The 22,507-nt window shown below is 41.3% G+C and overlaps 1 protein-coding gene across 2 annotated transcripts in view; it reads left to right on the forward strand.

Annotated features, from left to right (window-relative positions):
• TMTC1 (transmembrane O-mannosyltransferase targeting cadherins 1) overlaps window positions 1–22,507 on the forward strand; it is a 311,748-nt gene that overhangs the window by 217,410 nt on the left and 71,831 nt on the right. The window contains exons 10-11 of one of the 2 annotated variants that reach the window (NM_001192761.3): window positions 3,220–3,387; window positions 12,095–12,208. In NM_001192761.3, coding sequence (NP_001179690.2) covers window positions 3,220–3,387; window positions 12,095–12,208 — 282 coding nt within the window. The remainder of the gene's footprint in view (window positions 1–3,219; window positions 3,388–12,094; window positions 12,209–22,507) is intronic. The other variant, XM_059886525.1, reaches the window with a different exon arrangement.

Raw genomic sequence — 22,507 nt, forward strand, 5'->3', positions numbered from 1 at the left:
AGCAGATGTTGAAAGATGAAATGTCATAATAGAGAAGCATCTTAATCTCTGATATTGTGTTCAAGTTCTTAAGAATGTGATATCCTCTGAGAAATTTGCAAACCTAAATGGAGATTATTTTATATGGCTTAACATTTCTTTAAACCATATGTCAACAAAAGGACTTCTGAAAAGAAAATGACTGTGTTACTTGATCCCAAGGCCTGTGCTGAGTGGAAGGAGCGCTGTTCCCCTTCGTGTTGGCCGTAGCAAGGCTCAACGACAGGCCTGTGAGTGGAATCTGGCCCACCGCCTGTTTTTATAAATACATTTTGTTGGAACACAGCCATGCTCATTCGTTTACATAAGTGTCAATGGCTGCTTTCCTGCTACAAAGATAGAGTTGAGTAGGAAGGACAGAGGCCATATGGCCTGAAATATTTACTCTCTGGCCCCTTACAGAAAAGGTGTGCCAACTCCTGAATTACAGCAGAACATTAGGGCCATGGGACTTCTGATCTGACTCTCTTCCTAGCTTTTGGAGCTGTGGGCAAGTTATTTAAATTCTCTAAGACTCTTTAGAGTCCCTTGGACAGCAAAGAGATCAAACCGGTCAATCCTAAAAGAAATCAACCCTAAATTTTCATTGGAAGGACTGATATTGAAGCTGAAGCTCCAATACTTTGGCCACCTGATGTGAAGAGCTGACTCATTGCGAAAGACCCTGATGCTAGGAAAGATAGAGGGCAGGAGGAGAAGGGGATGACAGAGGACGAGATGGTTGGATGGCATCATCAACTCATTGGACATAAGTTTTAGCAAACTCTGGAATATAGTGAAGGACAGGCAAGCCTGGTGTGCTGCAGTCCATGGAGTTGCAAAGAGACACAACTTTGCAACTGAACAACAACAACAAAAGCTTTAGTTTCTTCATTTATGAAGTCGAAGATACTGAAGATTGAATTTTTTAATTAGATAATATATTTAAAGCCAGTACTACCCTTGTTCCAAGCCCTACAGATATTGTGGACAGGTCCACATAAAGCTCTTAGCACAGCACCTGACGCGTATTGAACTGAACTGAACTGACACGTAGGAAACACTCAACAAGTGTGCAAACGTATAAAATAGTTCATTTGGCTGCTGTTATCTTAGTCATCCTTGTATTCTGCCACGTTCCTCTGGAGTTGTTGGGATCCCAGTGTTTCACTTCCCCACTGCTCTGCCAGATGGCAGCTCTGTTTCCTACAAGGAAACTGTTAACGACCATTGAGATTTCGTGAATGGAGTGCTTGGGAAGGAAGTAGGCGAAGCTGTGTGATAAGGTGTGAGGAACACAGGCATCCACCAGTCAAGGCAGAACCCCAATGTCAGGACAGCAGATGGAGTGTGGACTCTGGAATCCGGAATTTCTGGTGTTTTGTGCATGAGCCACATGACCAAATTCAGCAAATGTCTTTGTCTCTCTTCTTCAGTATCAGGAATTCAGCGCTGCTAACAGTGAACCCCAGGGATGTGAGGATGGGCTGACTTTCTGCCAAGAATGTGCTTGGCATATTAGATGTGCTCGATAAACATTGGTCCTCTGTGGTGCTGCTTTATGAAGGCAGGGGGAGAAGACAGCTGGTCTTGGGGACATGGGTGCCTTCAGAGTGCACCTCCTGCATTTCAATACCTGGTCCACATGTCACCTTTTCAGTTAGGCCTTCCCTAACCCTATGTACAGCTCATCTCCCCCACCTCAGCCTGGTCTCCGCCTTTTCTTTCCTACTTGATTCTTCTCTGCTTAATGTATTGTATTCTGTGTGATCTACTCTGTGTTTTCGGAGAAGGCGATGGCACCTCACTCCAGTACTCTTGCCTGGAAAAATCCCATGGACGGAGGAGCCTGGTAGGCTGTAGTCCACGGGGTCGCGAAGAGTCGGACACGACTGAGTGACTTCACTTTCACTTTTCACTTTCATGCATTGGAGGAGGAAATGGCAACCCATTCCAGTGTTCTTGCCTGGAGAATCCCAGGGACGGGGGAGCCTGGTGGGCTGCCGTCTATGGGGTCGCACAGAGTTGGACACGACTGAAGCGACTTAGCAGCAGCAGCAGCAGCGGTCTGTGTTTTACTTGCCTGTTGGCTGTTTTTTCCTTCCATATGAGTTCTAGGAGGAGAGGAATGATTGTGTTGTCCACTGATATGTTCTTGGTGCCTGTAACAGTAGGAGGTATATATTCTGTGTTTTACCTATAATTGTATTTTTAGTGCCCAGCATACTGCCTGTCATATACTAGTGAAAGAACAAATAAATAGTTGAGCAAAGTAAATGAGATGTATTGATTTAAGGTTTCTTATAGTATTAGTGTCTGACTCATATAGGATTTCTTTATACAAGCTCCCTTCGTTGTTAAAATATTCTGTAATAATTTATATTGTCATCTTAGGGAAAAAATGACTGAAATGTACAAGCTAAATGTTTGTGTTTTTCTGAGGCCAGTCAGCAGGCAGGAAGCCTCTCTGTGGGTGCATAGATGATGGGAAGGAACATGTTCCATCCACCAGGCCAAAGCTTTCAGAGATATGACCGCAATGTGCCAGAGTCCCACTCCAGGATTCTTCTTGTCTCTTGGGAAAGCTAGGCCACAGTCAGCATGAGAATCAGATCAATGAAGCTTGTCCATGATGAGCTCCAAGCTGCCAGGCTCTAGAGTTGGCCTGTGAGAGGATTTTCCTTCCCACAGGAAGGAAAGTCTTAAGGACTTTTGCCAGAGTGGGGACTTACTAGGTGGCATGTTTCTGGAGACCAAACCCAATGCTCCTTGGTGACCAGAATCCCTCTCAAGATCTGATCGTCCTCCAGGGACTGTCTCTCTCAAGCCTCAGGGCCCAAATTTGAAACATGGTGCCAGAAGGTTTATACAATGTTAGAAGCACGAGGGACATTAGTTTAGAGGGTCCAGTCAAGACCCAAGAGCATACAGGATGGGCTTTTCTGGATGTGTGAGCTGATGAAATCTAGGAGCAGGAGTCTACAAGATGAACCTGTGGTTCTCCACACTTGGACAGAGAACTAGCAAATGTGCTAGTGGAGCCCACTGGAGCATTGATGTGGAAATGTATCTGACAGGGAGGTTGTGTCTGTTTTTCTATCATAGCACAGGCTCTGTTTGAAAGTTAGTTGTATGGGATGGAATGCTCAGAGGCCTCCGTCACACTCTCAGACTCACCTGCTTCTCCACTTTCTTTTCTAGCATGGGCTACTGCATTCTTTTCGTGCACGGACTGAGCAAGCTGTGCACGTGGCTCAATCGTTGTGGAGCCACCACCCTGAGTGTGTCCACGGTGCTGCTACTGCTGCTTTTCTCCTGGAAAACCATGAAACAGAATGAAATTTGGCTATCGAGAGAGTCCCTATTCAGGTATGACTAGAGGGATAAAAGTGAATCTCTTCCCATTTGCTTATGTATTTGTTTCCAAATGAATCAGGTGACATCTAGTAATATTTACTACTCCAGAAGTGTTTTTCAGTGAAGTTATAAATGGAAGATGTCCTTTTATTTTGGGTTTTAACTTCAGTTTTTTTAAATAGTATATTAAGTTTTATGGGAGCTCATTCTAAGTGAATTGATGAAAATAAGGATCACGGGAAGCTTTGGGGGGTCTGTGAATTGAGATGGAAAGTCTTAATGATAAGCTGGGCTGTAAAATCAGCTATAAACAAAATGAAGCAATAAGTCTAATTCCATTGTTCAGCTGAGTGAATGGGAAAGGTGAGTGCACAGCAAGAAGGAAGAGAAATGCAATACATTTTCTTTAAAATGTTTCAGGACATTAAGTCGTGATCTGTGATCCAGTTGCTTTATTTTGAACATTAATTGTGAACAGGAAACGGTGTCTCATCTCCTGGTAGGATTTTATATGGTGTAGAAGCTGTTTCAGAATATAGTGAAGTGTTAGTCACTTAGTCGTGTTTGCCTCTTTACAACCATTGACTGTTGCCATTGACTGTAGTCTGCCAGACTCCTCTGTTCAAGAGATTCTCCAGGCAAGTATAATGGAGTGGGTAGCCATTCCCTTTTCCAGGGGATCTTCCCAACCCAGGGACTAAACCCAGGTCTCCTGCAATGCAGGCAGATTCTTTACCATCTGAGCCACCAATATAACAATGTCCTAAATGTCTAAAGTATAAACATCCTTTGGGTCACTCATCATGCTGTGTTTCTGCACTTGATTTGTCTCATTGATGCCACAGCCCAGGCAACCTTCACCTGGGCTCCTGGCTCAGCCACACCTGACCTCCCATGAGTATTTCCCAGTCTCTAGGAGTTCCTAGTTTTTGCCTGCCTCCTGCTTCTATCCTCACTTGTGGCCCAGTTGGCCAGTTCAGTCAATGTGGTTTTATTTGGTTCCCTGATCACCTGCTACCCTACACTTATTCTTTGGAGGCAAACACCTGAAAGTGTGTAGCAGACTGGTTGTTGGAATAGTCTGTCTTGAGGGGACCTGAATATTTGCAAAGGAGTGAATGGAGGGTAAATGAAGGAATGAAGTGTCGGGATTACTTTTTAAAATGAGAAAATATAGGAGGAACATAGGGGAGCACACAGAATTGGGGGGCAAGTGAGGAAGCTGGTGCCTAGCAGACTGGTTGTCTGAATAGTCTGTCTTGAGGGGATGTGAAAACTTGCAATGGAATGAATGGAGCGACTTAGCAGCAGGAGCAGCAAACTTACCCCTGTTTTCTCTCTTCACATCACAGTTCCAGGAAGATAAAGTCTTCTAACTGAGCCTGAACTTAGGTCACGTGCCTGCCCTTTGTCCCCTATCAGGGCACTGAGATGACAGAACTGGTCAACGACTCTCCTCTAACTTCCATGGGGGTGAGGGGAGGGAAGTTGGCTTCCTCTGAGATAACACAGCAAAAGCAAATTCTCCACAGGAAGTCCACTTAAAACAATATATCTGATTTTGCTACTTGGCAATTTAACTTTTTTAATAGAAAAAAATGTAATTTGGCATGCATGTCTTTATTTATTATTACATGTCATTTATTGTCATTGTCATTATCATTATCACCATCATTATTTCCATGGGTACTGTAGGGACCTGTTGCTCTGTTTTTTGTTTTTTTTTTTTTCCTTTTCTATGAATTGTTTTTCATTTTTAGGCTGCAGAGCCTGTTCTGTTCCTGTCATACCCCTGACTTCAGTGCAGTGCTTACAGATGACAGTGAACTCGTTCCCTCTTACTGCCCAGTGCTGAGGTCATTCTGTAAACACAAGGGCATGGAAGTTCAGGAATATAACTTCCTCCTGGTTTCTGTTGACTTAATTCATTTTTTCTTTCACTTTTAGTAGTCAGTGATTTTATGAAAAATGTTTAAATGGGTCTGCCCTATGTTAAACCTTCTTGAGTACAGGTACTAAGAGTGATTGCATTTTATAATGATGTTTACTGCTTAATCGGAGCAACTCTGGGGATGGATTCTGACAGACAGTGGTTTATCTCAAGGATAACAAGTTAGTGTTCAATCCCTATACAACTGATGCCAGCAATTTTAAAAAGGGAAAACAAAAGAGCAAAACGCTCATTGACCTTGCATGCAGAGGCTTCTGATTTTTTAGATGGGAGCATGTAGGAAGTGAGCAGTTGATTACTAAAACACTCCACATATGTACATAAAGAAACTTTGTGTCTGAGAGTCCTTTGCTGATCAAATGGAGTTTTGTGTGATATGCAAATCAAAGCTATCAATAGGTTTTAGAAAACTTTACCTATTATAATTGATTTATATTCTGAGAAAACTTTTAAGAATCTGAGACTTTAAGTTTTTTCTTTTTCCTTCAAGACCAGATGTTTGTATATATTCATCTTTCCTTAGCAATGTTCAAATTAGTTGACCATTTAGCAGGAATCTTTGAGTCATGATAGGATTAGTAGTTGGTGTGGAGTCTGGAATTAGGCTTTTTGGCTTTGCTCCAAGTTCCACTGTTTAATAGCTCTGTGATCGTGGGTGAGTTACTCAACCACTTCATGCCTTAGTTTCTTTATTTTAAAATTTAGGAATTTGGGATTAACATATATACACTTCTTTATGTGAAACAGATAGCCAACAAGGATCTATGTATAGCATAGGGAACTATTCAGTATATTTATTCAATATCTTGTGATAAACCATAATTTTATATATATATATGTGTGTGTGTGTGTGTGTGTGTGTGTGTGTATATATATATATATAAGGAAGGAACCATATATATATATGGTTTCGCTAATGGCTTAGCAGGTAAAGAATCTGAAGCCTGCAATGCAGGAGACACAGGAGATGCAGGTTTGATCCTTGGGTTGGGAAGATCCTCTGGAGAAGGAAATGGCCTGAATCATTTTGTTGTACACCTAAAACTAACACAACATTGTAAGTCATCTAAGTCATGTAAGTCATCTAAATTTCATCTAATTTCATTAAAAATTTTTTTTAGTAATTTTTAAAAAATTTTGAATAATGATAGTGTCTGTCTTCTGTTAGGGGCTTCTCAGGTGGCACTAGTGGTAAAGAACCCATCTACCAATGCAGGAGACATAAGAGAGGTGGGTGGTTTGATCCCTAGGGAAGATCTCTAAGAAGATCCCTCCAGAGAAGATCTCCTGGAGGAGGGCATGGCAACCCATACCAGTATTCCTGCCTGGAGAAACCCATGGACCAGAGGAGCCTGGTGGGCTACAATCCATAGGGTCACAAAGAGTCAAACACGACTGAAGTGACTTAGTACACTCGTGCATCTTCTGGTGTATTTATAAGAATAAAAGAGTGTGTTAAAAGATGCCCAGGGCAGTATGATAAACACTATGTAAGGTTATTGCTCTGCATTGTGTTCTAGGACATGAGCGAGAAGTGGGTTGGGGGAGAGACTAGAGGAGCCCAAAGTCTGGATGGGAGTCAGACGCATGAACACATTTTAATATAATGTAGCAGGTAGTAGGATCTTCCCTGGTGGCTCACTGGTAAGAATCCGCCTGCCAATGCAGGAGATATGGGTTCAATCCCTGGGTCAGGAAGATTCCCTGGAGAAGGAAATGGCAGCCCACTCCAGTATTCCTGCCTGGGCAATCCCATGGACAGAGGAGCCTAGCGGGCTACAGTCTGTGGGGTCGCAAACAGCTGGACACAACTTAGCAGCTAAACAACAACAAAGCAGGTGGTAGACAAGAGGAAGGGCAGGACACTGTATAAGTGTAGGCAGGCGACTGTAGTCAACCCAAGCCTTCAAGGACTGTTCTCTTGTGGGCCTGAGCTCGGTATGGTAGGATGAGGAAAACCTAAAGTAGCTGTAATGGTCAAAACCAAGAGCTGGCCCACTGAGTAAGAAAAAGTTCTAAATAAGCTGATGTCCTTACAGAGGTCCTGATTCTGTTTTCTCCTCTCTTCCAAACTAAACTCATTGGCCATCCCAGGTCATATGGTCTCAAGACCTCTCTAACTATATGGAGTGGTTTTGCTTGGCAATACTATGAGCAATCTTACAGAATATCTTAGGACAGACCTTTGTATTAGAGAAAATCCAAATTTCAGTCAAGTTCCAGTGTTTCCAGCTAAGGCCTCCTCCCACAAAAAAAGATGGCACTGAATGATGTATTTTTAGGAGATACCAATGCAAAGCTGCCTCACATCTTTGTACATCTATTCTTGAAAACCTCTCACACAAAAGCATAAGAATCCAATCCTTGTGTCTCACCAAGGGCTCAGAGAGAGAGTAGTTTGTCCAAGTCAGATAGCTGTGAAAGGAGGAGCCAGGATTTGAACCCAAATCTAATGTAAAAGCCAAAGAATGTATATACTTCACCACACCTATATTTTGCTTTATGTTGTCTAACTTAATCTACGCCCAATGTAAACAGAGACAGACAGACAGAGAGACGGATGGAGACAGAGTGAGAGATATTTGTAATCATAGTTGCAAGGTACATTTTCTTTAATCTCTTAGAACAGGAAATTATTCTGCTATCTAATCTGAGGAGATAGAAACTGCATACGTCCAGCTGAACTGAGTGATACCCAAGACTCTTATGTGTGTTTGCAGGAAATTGTACCAAAATAACACAATTTGATTAAATATTTTCTTCCTATCCCCCAAATCTTCAAAATACCTAGAATGACAAAGATAGCATATTTTGTTTTGCATCCAGTTTGGGTTCTCTCTGAATCCCATTCATGAACTGTTTAAATGATCTGTGGACCACCCTTAAGAATATACGGCCTAGATCTTCCTCCCTTTCTGTAGGAAACACATTTCTTTTTCTTCCTCTGGAATTGCTGAGCCAGAAAGATAAGCAGATCTCTCAGGGCAGAGAACAGAAACCAGAGATTGGCAGATTCCTTTGTAAAAGCCAGACTATAAATATTTGAGGCTTCGTGGACCCTCTCGTCTCTTTTGCAGCTACTCTGCTGTTACCTTGGGAAAGAGGCCAAAGACATTTTTGTAGAAGGGTAAACCCATGGATGTGTCTGTGGCCCATCAGGCTGTAGTTTGTTTATCAATGATATAAACATAGTCACAGTGACATTCTAATGTACCTAGTATCTTGTGGTACCTTTTAGGTTTATCCAATACTGACCAACTTCAGGAATGATTCTGACCTTATATTGGCCTTGGTTGAAATCTCTGCTCAACTATTTACTCAGTCTGTAACCTTAGAAAATAGCCTTCATCTCTCTGAGCTTCAATTTCCTCAACTACAATATGGGAGGTACAGTATACTACCCATCTGATGGGTTGTTGAAGGGTGGAAAGGAGATAGCCCTTGGAAGTGGATGCTTAGCTCAGCGCTTGATTTAAAATGAGCCGGTGTAAGCACTGGCCATCCTGAGTGTGGTGTTGGAAACCTTAGGTTAAATAGGGTCACAATCGAGGAGAACCACAAATTCTTACTTTCCTTTCCTGTTAACCTCTGGCCAAACACTACTTGTTTTTAAAAAGTGTTTGTTTTCTAATCAGGAATTTGGAGATGGTTTTCCTGACCTATTGTTCCAGTAATATCAACAAAACAAACGTTCTACAAACTTGGAGAGATACCTGAGAGAAGTGTCTTGATATCTCTGGTATTTTTCAAGTCTTCTGCAAATGAGAGGTGTGAGGGAGAAATGTAAAGTGCATGAATACAGACCCTGCATTCAGAGGGAGGCTTTTATTCATAATCCTTGTTGTAGTTATTAATAGGGCTTCCCCAGTGACTCAGTGATAAAGAATTCGCTTGCCAATGCAAGAGACACAGGAGATGCGGGTTCAATCCCTGGAGAAGGAAATGGCAATCTGCTCCAGTATTCTTGCCTGGGAAACCCCATGGAGAGAGAAGCGTGGCAGGCTACAGTCCATGGGATCGCAAAGAGTCAGACACGACTTAGCAACTAAACAGTAGCAGCAGCAGCAGTCATGAATAGGGTTTGAGATCCAGCACCATAACTCATGAATCCTACATTTCCTTGTGGAGTAAATGTGTGTAAGGCTGCACATTCTATTAAGACAGTTGGGACGACTGAATGACAACATCCGAGTCACAGGCTGAGGAGGCTGGCCCAGGAAGGAGAGGCAAACTGGCCACTCAGTGACACTGAAAGTTTTGCCTTTGGCTAGTTTATCTTTCTTTTTTCATAAACTGTTCATTGTAAAATGAGAGACTGGAAAAACAAAGCAGGAAAACATTACGTAGAGAATGTAAAGGTCAAAAACAACAATGGGAAATAGCAATGGGAAAAGCAGCAGAGTCACAGGATTGCAGTTCCTCCACCCACACCCGCTCGCCTGCTACGAGTGTTACTACTTCCTACTGCCATCCCTGAACAATGCCCTCATCTTCACAAGGATGTGTTTTCACAGACCGAACTTGGGTGAAACATAATAGAGCGGCTATGCTAATTGCATAGAAGGAAGGATCAGTTCCAATAAATATTACAGTTATATCTATGCTGAAATCAAAGTTATCTTTAAAATCTCCCTGTACCATGCACTGTGTAGTTTCGGAGAGAAAAATCAGACATTTTCCTGTATAAAAATTAAATTTTTAAGAAGCCATCACTATCACTCTGACCTTGGTCCTGCCATGACTAAATATACTTTGGGTAATGTCCATTTGAAATGTTACATTAAAATTCTAGCTTTGTTTGTTAGCTAGTGAGCTGTACTGTGGGAGTGATTGAAGAGATTGATGGTTTCACTGGAGCACCCAAATGGTAGCATTTGTAAATCTTTTGTTTTGGGTTAGTCATTTTCCAGTGAGAGGATTCCTCCAGTCTCCTCCCTGAGAGTCCAATCCTGGCTGCCAGTGTGTAGAGCTTTGCATGGATACCACAGGGTTAGGAGGATCCACTGTTCAGAATGCATATTGTCACTTAACCTACTTTGAAGGTACATCTCTACTGGCCCTCAGCTGTACCTGTTGTTTCTGAATGCAGGAGCTCTCTGATTCAGTTCTCTAGGGAGTAACATGAGTGTGTGCTAAGTCCAACTCTTCAGTGTCCAACTCTTTGCAACCCCATGGACTGTAGCCCACCAGACTCCTCTGTTCATGGGATTCTCCAGGCAAGAATACTGGAGGGGGTTGCCATGCCCTTCTCCAGGGGTCTTCCCGACTCAGGGATTGAACCCAAGTATCTTACATCTCTGCATTGGCAAGCAGGTTCTTTACCACTATCGCCACCTGGGAAGCCCTCTAGAGACTAAACTTCCTGCCTTTTGCTGGGAAGGGAAAGAATAGTGAAATAAGTCACCGGGATGTGCAGGTCCAGGAAGAGGTAGCTAGGGCCATGCATTTGACCTCACCTCAGCAGCTCCACATAAGGTGGAGTCTGCTGCTTTCCCAGGATGTTGCCCTTGGGTTGGTCTCTAGCTTCACCCACTCCCTGTACATTCTGTCCTCTGAAGAGTTCCTCAAGGAGCCAGCCAGTGGATTTTAAGTGGGACAGTCTTTGCTGGTCCTAAGGGGCTGTTAATTTTTTTTTCTTTCATTTATGTTTGCCTTTGCACATTTTTCTTTATTTTAAAATTAAAAACAGTTTTTATTGGCTTATAACATTAAATAGGGGCTATTTCAACAAAAGCTCAACAAAGGTCACAATACCCTGACGTATTTCCCTAACCGCTTTAACACTTTGTATGGAATTTCCCTAGTGTTCTTACCTAGAAGAGGTACTGCATTTGAAATACAATTGCCCAGAAATTAGGTTGTCATCATGTCTCCTTCCTCTCACCTTTAGCCTGTTGCCCTCCCACATTTAACCTACATAAGTTCTGGAGTTTTCTTCCCAGATAGCTCCCAAACCCATCTACCTTTGTCACTTCCCTGCCACCACCTCCTTGCAGGTGAGGGAACGGAGACTCTAGAAGCAAATTCCTTGGGTCAGAATCCCATTCTTGGTACTTACTACCAGGCTGATCTTGTGCAAGGTGAATTTGTGGTGCAGTTACAAGTGACTTGTATCACCTTCAAAACTTCAGTGTTACCCTCTGGGGCTCCCCAGGTATTTTGTTTTGCCAGTTTGAGCAGACTAATACACTCATGACTTAAGAAATTTTTAACTTTTCTGAGCCAAACCTCCTTTCCTTACCTCCAACTTGTAGAATATTTATTAATAATTACACCTGCCTTTAAATAAAATTAGCCCTGGCTTAGTACATGAGAAATATTTATTTCCAACAAACCTTAGTAGGGAGGCTAGTCTACAGTCATCCTTCTTGTAATGATTTATTTTTATAGACAATCTCAATTTTTTTAAAAAAAGAGGAAGGCTATAAGTGAAAGAAGTAAGGAAAAAGGAAAAAGGAAAAAGCTGAGTTAACTTGAGCATGCATGATTGTCCCCCCAAAGAATCATCTCTCACTACTTCCTGCTCCTCTGCTTCACATGCAGTTAGTGTATTTTGCTTGTGCATAATTGTGCACAACCTTCACTGTTTTCCACAGAAGCATGTTTAGTAACTCATAAGGTCCACAAGTTTTGAAAGAGGCTTTGGTGGATGCAATGAACATTTCAAATGCAGGTTCATAAATCTGTGATTAAAACATGAAAGCAACTGTCAACATTCCTAAGCAGTACTCTTTGTTACTCATTTTTTTTTAATTTATTAACTTTTAGGTCTGGAGTTCAAACTCTGCCCCACAATGCCAAGGTTCACTACAACTATGCCAATTTCCTGAAGGACCAGGGTCGGAACAGGGAAGCCATCTACCACTACAGAACGGCCCTCAAGTAAGCTGCAGCTGGGTGTCTGTGCTTTTCAGGCCCTTGTTTATTTCACTCACCCCTCCCAGTATATAGAGACCTTGTTTCTCTTGATAGTGACCATCTCCTTGGAGGTGGTATAGATCTTGGACTCCAAATTTTTTGGCTTTTTGTTCAAGTCTGTTATAAGTCTACTTTGCTTCTAACTTTCGGTGTTTTCTTATAAAATTTTCCATTGCTACACATTATGTAATGAAGTGACACAGTTAAATACATATATACAGACCTATAGGAATTGGTTATAAAAAATATTCTCATAAATTCATAGGATATTTACTCCAATTAATTCTTCCCAGTCTAGGCTTCCCATTATCTAAAAGGATTTATATAAAAACTTTTGAGAATAGAAGTAAAATACTCTGATCATTGTGTTAAATTTAAAAAAAGTGAGAATTCACTTAATTACTCTGTTGGGAATATGTTAACAAGGTATGTATATACATCAGTTCAGTCGCTCAGTCATACATACATGTATATATAGTATATTTTTTAATGTTTTAACATTTTAAACATGAGCAGCCCTGACACTCTCTTTGTACTTATCTACTGGAAGAGAATATACCATGTATGGCTTTAGAGATGATTTTACTGCGTGCCTGTTCAGTCATGTCTGACTCTTTGCAACCCCATGGACTGTAGCCCACCAGGCTCCCCTGTCCGTGGAATCTTCCAGGCAAGAATGCTGGAGTGGATTGCCATTTCCTCCTGCAGGAGATTGTCCCAACCCAGGGATCGAGATTGTGTCTCTTGCATCTCCTGTGTTGGCAGGCATCTCTACCACTGCACCAGCTGGGAAGCCCCAGAGGCGATTTTAGATGCAGATTTAAGTTCTGCATGATCAGCAGCCATCTGTATTGCTTTTAGTTGCCCCAACTGCAACTCTGATTTGCAAGGTGGTCTTTCCCCTCCCCGCAAAAAAGAAGGTCTGCCCTAGAAGATCTCAGATAATAAATGTGTTTAACCTGGAAGGAGTGAAGACCTGGTAACTAAACACAGCCTCAGAATCTCCCCGTGTGAGCTCACAGAAGTGTTCTCAAGAGGTTTCCATGCCTCTACAGTGTGTCCCACATTTAGTTGAATTTTCTGATGCTGCTCCACTTTGGGACATGCTCTAAAATATGTGTACCAAACAAAGCACGCATTTCACTGAACACCCTTCTTGGATTGTCTCAAGGTTTAGTTTGAAATTGTCATTCTTAAAGTAACTGACCTAATTTTTTAAAGTTATCCTTTTGAATAGTGTTCTACATAAGTATATTTGGTCATCAAGCAAAATCTTTTAGACTTTAGGACTTGTTATTTAATATCCAATATGGGAAAAATTTTAAGCTATTCACATCAAGTTCTCTTTCCCAAAGATTTCAAGAAATATGAGCCCCAGAGGAATAATTGCAACAAAGCTCATTATTGTGAGAAGGAAGTTTTTATTAAGAAATAGAAAGCATTTTGAAAGATTTAATAAGGAATTGTATTTTTTTCACTGCAAGCCAATTTATCCAAATGTTTACACTGCTTATCTCTGGTTAGTGAGATTATGGTTTAATTTCTTTCTTTATTCTTTCCTTTGTGCTCCAGAAGTTTTACAATGAACACACATTATTTTTGAATTGAGGAAGTGTCATTTTTTTTTAAAAGGCGTGTTCTTTCAACGGACATTCAAGCCAATAAATTATGTTTTATCTTCAATAATTAATTAGTGTGCCATGATTTCAGGTGGCATTCTTAAAGGGAAGAGAAGAGCAGTAAATTTGCCTGAAAAATATTGGTGGAAGGGAAATGTACCTCTATCTTTTTAAGTTTCTTTCATTCTAACACACTATTTTCTGTCAAGTTCAAACAAAAAAATAAGGCAGATCCTAAGGCACAGCTTGGGGCAAAAGTATAAATTAAGCAAAATTCTCCTGTAGCTGATTTTATAGAATCGCAGTAGCTGGTTGGGACTTCCGCCTGTTTCCTATGAAACAATAAAGATAAATGTTTGCTTCAACAACTGTGCTTCAGGAAGAAACATGTCCTTTGAGAAATGCGGTAAAAATAATTAAAGCTAAAAATATACTGCATAGTAATTAGTGAAGTAATTCATCCTCTCCCCACCAGGCTAAAAATACTTTTGATTTAAATTATTATTATTTTTGTGTGGATACCTCTATGTGAATTTTCAGTGGATGTGGGTTTTTTTTTTTAAAGTAAATTGTCACTCTTTATGTTAAAAAAAGGAAGATACTATGACTATTCATCATTTTGGTGATTATTTATCCCCGGTGACTGGAAGACTATCCTTCCTTTAATGTAACTCTTTGTGGAGGTTGCAGACTCTGGGGTTCTGCTCTATCCCAACTGTTTCATTCTACTGCACCTTTGCTGTCTCTGATGTTTTCCGTATTTGCACACAGCAAGAAAGAGAATAATGAGGGAAATGCAGGATTAAAGGTGGTGTTATCTGAAGTCAGTCCCCAGAGTTATTCATTCCTGTTGTAATAACTGTATAAATTCCAAAGACAATGGTGAAGTTAGTCATAAAGTTTGTATCTGTATCTATATCTTTTTGGCTGGCTTATAGTTCTCAAAATAACACTATATTAAATTGGTAATTATATATGGCATGAATACTGTGCTTCTTTTAAACTTTATTCTGTTTTTTAAACAATGTAGAAGTACCATTAACTTCATTTTGGTGTACCTCTTTTATGACATTTCTGTATTGCAAGGGAGGTCGCCCTTAGATAATGCCGCAGCCGAGGTCATAGATTCAGATTAAGACTCAAATCATCAAAGGAAATTGTCAGAACCATTTCCTTAAATCCTCCACAAAGACAGGTGTAAGTTTTCCTTTGCTGTTGGGGTGGCTGTTGTGTTTATTAGGGTGTTATAAAGGTTGGGATTCTGTACACTGGAAAATCAGAATACTCGTGGTGAAGCTGCCATTTTCCTTCAAAAGTTTTTGACCATTGAGTTACTCTGGAGAAGGTTCCTACCATTTCACCTCATATGATGGGAGTAGAAAGTCCAGAGGCCACCCAACCATTAAGCTCTTCCTGTACAAAACCTCTCATGAAATGATTCACTTGGTAAGCCCAAAAGGATCAAGAGTGGCACTTCCCAAATAAAGTGCAGTTAATACTGTATGTGTAGTTGGCCAGTGGCTTCTTGATTAGTTTAAAAAGTCAGTTTAAAGTGAAGAATCACAAAATAAATAATGCACACTAAAATGTTTTATTGTACTCTAAAGTTTCACAGATACCCCCATTTACCAATTCTCTTAATGTCATACCAAGTCTTTTTCTTTGAGTAAGAGTCTGCTGATTAGAATTGGCAAAAAACACATACATAATTCATTTCTGTGGTGATGAGTTTTGATACTTTAAAGTGGACTAAAAATGTAAAGACTGAGACTTCTGATTTTTCTTTTCCAGTCTTTTACAATTAATCTTATATTGAATTCAACAGCAATTTTTGAGCAACTTCCCTTCTTTGAGTTTTTTTTTTTGTTTTCATAAAAATTACAACTCTCTTTTTCACATTTATATTTTATCAGTTTGCAAGATATTTCATTATATCATGAAATTGCAATAAACTGGAATAAATTTGTTAATAAACACAACTGACTCAAGCAGCATAACTTACAGGAACAAAAGGGCCCAGACTTACAGAGAGGGTTTACTAAGTTGTCTGTATCCCCCAAAATGCTTTACAGAGAAGAGAGAACATCTGGAAATCTGATGACACATTTACATGTCTGTTTTAAAAGAGTCTTCATTAGAAGTCTCATGGAAATTATTTTTCACCTTAAGTATAGATTCCCTACAAAAATCAATTACTGATTGGCTAATATGGGCTAGGCATTAAGAACCCTGAAGCTGGCAATGAGAATAGAGTTCACCTTTATTCGAGTGGATCAAAAAAGTCTCTCTGATGTCAGGAGGAATCACTCCATGTTCCTCTGAACATTTGTTCACTTAGATGTCCTCTTCCTTCCAGCCCCTGACAGTAAGCCCCCGCCACACCCAGACTGGCTGATGCATTCCAGGTAGTTGGATATCAGCCACATATAAAAAGGCTGTAATCCTCAGCCACCCAGATAACTATTTTCTTTTCACAGTTATGGTTTCACATGAAATTCACAGACATAGTCTAAGAAGTCACCCTCCTGTAAGTTATATTGAGTAGGAGATGCATTACTCAGAGGTCCCTGACCTGAGGGATCTCTCAAGTGTCTTTGGGTCACCATGGCTCCTTAGAGAGGACTTTTCCACTCCTAATATATCTATTGTTGATCTTTTAAATAGAAAATCTGAAGAGGAGGGAAGCTGTTAGTGGGGGGTGGGGGGGGTGGCGGGGTTTGAAGTCCCTAACCAGGCATAATTAAAAGGAAAGGAATGTGCTTTTAAAACTCTTGTACAAAAGAAATATTCAACTGATATATAATTGGCTAACACATGAGAAAGGAGAAGCTAAAATTTTTCTGACTGGGATTTTTTTTAATGCATAAAATAGAGACTTGTCATAAGAACAGTTCCCACTGCTATCATTCTTTATATTCCCTCATATGTAGATAACTGGAAGTCTGCAGAGAGACTCCATGAGATTGTAATAAGTGTATGTGGAAAAAAGGAAATCATAAGACAGTGATTATTGAAGAAAGCCACATCATTAGACTGTAAAGAAGTCTGTGTCTAATTAACCCACTGTTCATTGATGTCCTGAGTCTATTAATAAGATTATTATAATGCCTTTGAAAAGTGTTGTCTATAAAACTGGTAGAGCTTGAACATTTTATAAAAATCAGGATTTAATGATTACTTAAAAGCCCTTCTTTACCCAGGCTATTTTTGAATGAGCATTTAAAATAACTCGCATGACTACAGGTGGCATTAACTACCAGCTGCCATGTATTTCTGGAAAGAATAAAAATTGCGATACCATTTGTTAACCTAGTTTAACAAGTGGAGATGGATTCTTCTGCTGGTATGTCATTTTCATTTATAAAAGTCTAAATATGCTTTCCAGTAGGACAATTGAAATTATTTTTGTTCCTTTTTGTTGAAATTATATTCTTACCCCGTGTATTTTGTGTTAATTAAGTTTAACAATTTTATTAATTAAATCCAAGACATTATACATTTCATTTAGAAAGCCAGAATTTTAGTCATATTGTGATCATACTTATGGACTACATTTCAGCATGAATGTTCTATAATTTATATTAAAAAACATTTGCTCTCTTCTTTTCTGCCTTAAACCACCATGTCACTTCAAAACCTCACTGTAGTTCCCCAGGAAACAGAATCCAAGGCAGAGATTAACAAACAGGAAGATCATTAATGCTGGCCAAAGAAACAAGATGGGCAGAGGGAGAAGCTGAGATGCAGTGTACTCCCAGGGGATCAGAGGAACCCTTAGAGTGCTCGGGAGCTGGGCATCCTCAGAGTTGTCATGAAAGGAATGGAACATTTATACCCCCTTATCAACCAATCACTGGTGCTAGGCAATTCAGTTCCGTTCAGTTCAGTCGCTCAGTCGTGTCCGACTCTTTTCGACCCAGTGTATTGCAGCACGCCAGGCCTCCCTGTCCATCACCAACTCCCGGAGTCCATCAAGTCAGTGATGCAAGCACCAAAGAACTGATGCTTTTGAACTGTGGTGTTGGAAAAGACTCTTGAGAGTCCCTTGGACTGCAAGGAGATCCAACCAGTCCATCCTAAAGAAAATCAGTCCTGGGTGTTCATTGGAAGGACTGATGCTGCAGCTAAAACTCCAATACTTTGGCCACCTGATGCGAAGAACTGACTCATTTGAAAAGACTCTGATGCTGGGAAAGACTGAAGGTGGCGAGGGCAGGGGGATTGGGTGGGGGAGAAGGGGATGACAGAGGATGAGATGGTTGGATGGCATCACCGACTCAGTGGACATGAGTTTGGGTAGGCTCTGGGAGCTGGTGATTGACAGGGAGGCCTGGCATGCTGTAGTCCATGGGATCACAAAGAGTCAGATACAACTGAGTGACTGAACTGAACTGAACTGAACAGAATATCATTTAGATTTTCTGTTAAAATGAGAATAGTTGTGTTATCTACTTAATAGTGTTAGTGTTAGTCGCTCAGTCATGTCCTACTCTTTGCAACCCCATGGACTGCAGCCTGCCAGGCTCCTCTGTCCTTGGGATTCTCCAGGCTAGAATACTGGAGTGGGTTGCCAGTTACTTCTCCAACCTGCCTCATAGGGCTGGAATATTAGAAGATAATTCACAAACAAGGTGTAAAACAGTATCTAAATACCTGGCCATGCTAAACTCAGTAAATGTTATTAAAACATCCTAAATCAGACCCCTTCTCTCTGCCTCCACTGCCCATCTTCTCTCACCTGGATTGCTTCAGTGTTCTCTGGTCTCCACATTTTCACTTCTCCCTTCTGCCCTCCTGCCATCTGTTCTCAACCCAGCAGCCCAGGGGAGTTCATTAGCAGTACTGGGCTCAGAACATTCTGCTTGCTTCCATCAAGAATCAAGGGCCCTGCAGTGGTCTCCATGTCATGCACTGTTTGACCTCTGCCACTCAGACCTCACCTCCTATTGCACCTATCGCCATCAGCTCCAGGAACGCTGGACAGCAGTTGCCACATTCCTATATCAGTTGGAGAGAAAAAAAAAAAAATGCATGACCTGAAAATAGAGCATTATGTTTTATTTGGCAGATGGCCCAGGACACAGCATCTCAGATAAGTCTGAGAGACTACTCTGAAGAAGCAAATGGGGGTTGAGGATATATAAGAGTTTTTGCAACAAAGACCAGGTAGTTGGAGCAACAAAAGATTACTGTTTATTAAAGAAAATCAGATATCTTAAGGAACTTAAGTGTTTTTTAATGTAGGGGAAGATGCAAGAGTCTGGGTGCACTGAAAACCATTCCTTTGATGTGTACCTCAGCTATCTGGGGCCAGTATCATGTGCTGTCTCATCCTGAGTCTCCCCAGGGTGCACCATCAGAGGTGGCTGCAGCTGCTGGCTGAAGGATGGTGGGCATCTGGTTTCTATCCTGAGGCCCGCAGGGCTCACCATCTGGGCAGCTGTAATGTGATTATGTGATGGCTGCAACATTGTTTGTTTGCTGATACGGTGGTCAGTATTTTTTCATTCACATCTATTACAGGGACTCTGCATTTGTCCTTCCTTCTTCCCAAGACACTTTCCCCCTTCTGTAAATGGCTGCCTCCCTCCCTTCAGGGTGCCTTAGGTAACCTCATCTTGTCCATGAGTCTATCCCTGGTCTCCCAGCCAACCCCAGCATACCCTATTCTTCTGCTTCACTTTGTTTTTCTCCACTGCAGGTTTCAAGCTCTAATACACTTATACACTTTTAACACCGCTAGCTATTGTCACCCTGCTTATTTAACTTATATGCAGAGTACATCATGAGAAACGCTGGGCTGGAAGAAGTACAGGCTGGAATAAAGACTGCTGGGAGAAATATCAATAACCTCAGATATGCAGATGACACCACCCTTATGGCAGAAAGAGAAGAAGAACTAAAGAGCCTCTTGATGAAAGTGAAAGAGGAGAGTGAAAAAGTTGGCTTAAAGCTCAACATTCAGAAAACTAAGATCATGGCATCTGGTTCCATCACTTCATGGGAAATAGGTGGGGAAACAGTGGAAACAGTGACTGACTTTATTTTTCTGGGCTCCAAAATCACTGCAGATGGTGATTGCAGCCATGAAATTAAAAGATGCTTACTCCTTGGAAGGAAAGTTATGACCAACCTAGATAGCATATTGAAAAGCAGAGGCATTACTTTGTCAACAAAGGTCTGTCTAGTCAAGGCTATGGTTTTTCCTGTGGTCATGTATGGATGTGAGAGTTGGACTATAAAGAAAGCTGAGGGCCGAAAAATGGATGCTTTTGAACTGTGGTGTTGGAGAAGACTCGTGAGAGTCCCTTGGACTGCAAGGAGATCCAGCCAGTCTGTTCTAAAGGAGATCAGTCCTGAATATTCATTGGAAGGACTGATGTTGAAGCTGAAACTCCAACACTTTGGCCACCTGATGCGAAGAGCTGACTCATTTGAAAAGACCCTGATGCTGGGAAAGATTGAGGGCAGGAGGAAAAGGGGATGACAGAGGATGAGATGATTGGATGGCATCACCGAATCAATGGACATGGGCTTTGGTGAACTCTGGGTGTTGGTGATGGACAATGAGGCCTGGCGTGCTGTGGTTCATAGGGTGTCGAAGAGTTGGACACGACTGAGCGACTGAACTAAACTGAGCTGCTGACCATTATATGCCTCTGTGTGTGTGTGTGTGTGTGTGTCTGCTCAGTCACTCAGTCATGTCTGACTCTTTGCAACCTCATGAACTATAGCCCACCAGGCTCCTCTGTCCATGGAATTTTCAAGCAAGAATACTGAAGTGGGTTGCCACTTTCTTCTCCAGAGGATCTTCCCAACCCAGGGATTGAACCCTCATCTCTTGTGTCTCTTGCATTGGCAGGCAGATTCTCTACCATTAGCACCACTTGGGAAACTATATGCCAGTAGTGACCCCCAATTCCTGAGGTGAATCTTCAGGATATACACTACTTTCCCTCCCACTCATGACCTCCTAGGCTGGCACTATTAACTGTAACATTGGACACACTCCTGCCCACCACTGTCTTTTTTTTTTTTTTTGCCTGTCAGTCTAACAGCCAGAGTGCTACACATGCTGCAAAGTGTTATTACAAGAAGGATTCTACGAGCTCACTGATCTGTCATATAGGACTTTGAACCTCCTTATAACCTTGGGTGTAACTCTTAAAATTGTGCGTGTCTAGAATCCCATTTGATGTTGAGCATGTCAGAAATGTTTGGAGGAAATTACCCTGGTGCCTGTGGGCATCATTTATTTCAGATGATGAAAGATTGACAGGCTCTGTTGGGGTGAGTGCTTGACAAGGAACCGTCCTACATTCTTAAAATGGAGTGGGCCAAGTGTCCTTCACATCTGAAAACCCATGATGTGGGAGAAACAGATGGATATGAGAAGACTTGAGCATTCCCTGGGTTAGTGGTGAAAAAATAATGGATGTTATTTTGACTGATGGAAGCAAGTTAGATACCTTTGACAGCAGTGAGAAGAATGATTTTTTGGAGGATGAGAAATACACATGAAAGAAGAGTGGCAGTTTCAGCCTGCCATGGGTTCATTAGGGCTGTGGAGGGAGCCAAGCGCAGCCCCCCAGAGGTTCTGCAGCCAACCCCAGAGCATCAGATGAGTGGAATGTACCAGCGATGATGGTAGGCATCTTATACCCACCATCCTTTTTGGTCACACAGGTTAATATGTTATGGACCTTATTGTTACAGAGAGAGCAACTAAGGCACAGGTGTGAGTTCAAAATCACCCAGCAAGGAAGTTCCCCAAGGCTTCTGACTCCCAAGTGCAGTTATTTTTCCACTCCACCAAAATAATTTCCTATACTTCTGCCACAGAAAACCAAAGTTCACCATGGTCACCCCAAGCCCTTGAGAAAAGTTAAATTGCATTGACCACTTTCTGTTTAAAAGAGCAGAGAAGTCTTTAAATCAATGCATTTCCCAGCCTCCTGAGGAAAATTCCTGGGAATCAGGAAAATTCAGTCACTTAAAATGAGTCATTTCCTGAGGGCATGGTTTTACTCTAAATTGTCTGGAAAAGTCAGATGGGCGAAGTCCTGCTGAATCCTGACTGGAGGTCATCCATTGTGAGAGGTCAGATCATTTAGTTGGCTCCTCACTGAAGAGTGAGTCCTGTTTCCCTAAATTGCATTTGAGGTTTTTATTTCCCCAAGGCTATCTAATGAATGGGAAGAAGTACAGAACCAAAAGAAAGTGGCAAGACTTACTTCTGGGTGTCAATGGTGATTTCATACAATTAAAGAAGCAGACTGGTAGATGATCAATGTCATTCTGGCACAATTTAATGACCTGATGATTCATATTTTATAGCATGAAGGAACCAGACACTTGAGAAATGCCAGGAACTAATGTGACTAAAAATATGCTGCTGCTGTGGACTCCTGAAATAAAGCTTACTTTGGGTACTTTTTAGTTCAGTGAACTTTAGGTCTCATGATTGAATTTTTTCCCAGTCATGTTTTTCTTTCGGGTCCTTTTTTTTTTTTCCCCTTCAACAGGAAATAGAAAATAAACATCTGACCTTAGCATACTTAACCTCAAATAAATTAATGTGTGGAATGAAAATCAGACAAATCAGGGTGTGTATATTCCAAAAGGAAACTGCAAACTGGAGCAC

Source organism: Bos taurus, chromosome 5, assembly GCF_002263795.3.
Source record: "Bos taurus isolate L1 Dominette 01449 registration number 42190680 breed Hereford chromosome 5, ARS-UCD2.0, whole genome shotgun sequence".
NCBI lineage: Eukaryota > Metazoa > Chordata > Mammalia > Artiodactyla > Bovidae > Bos > Bos taurus.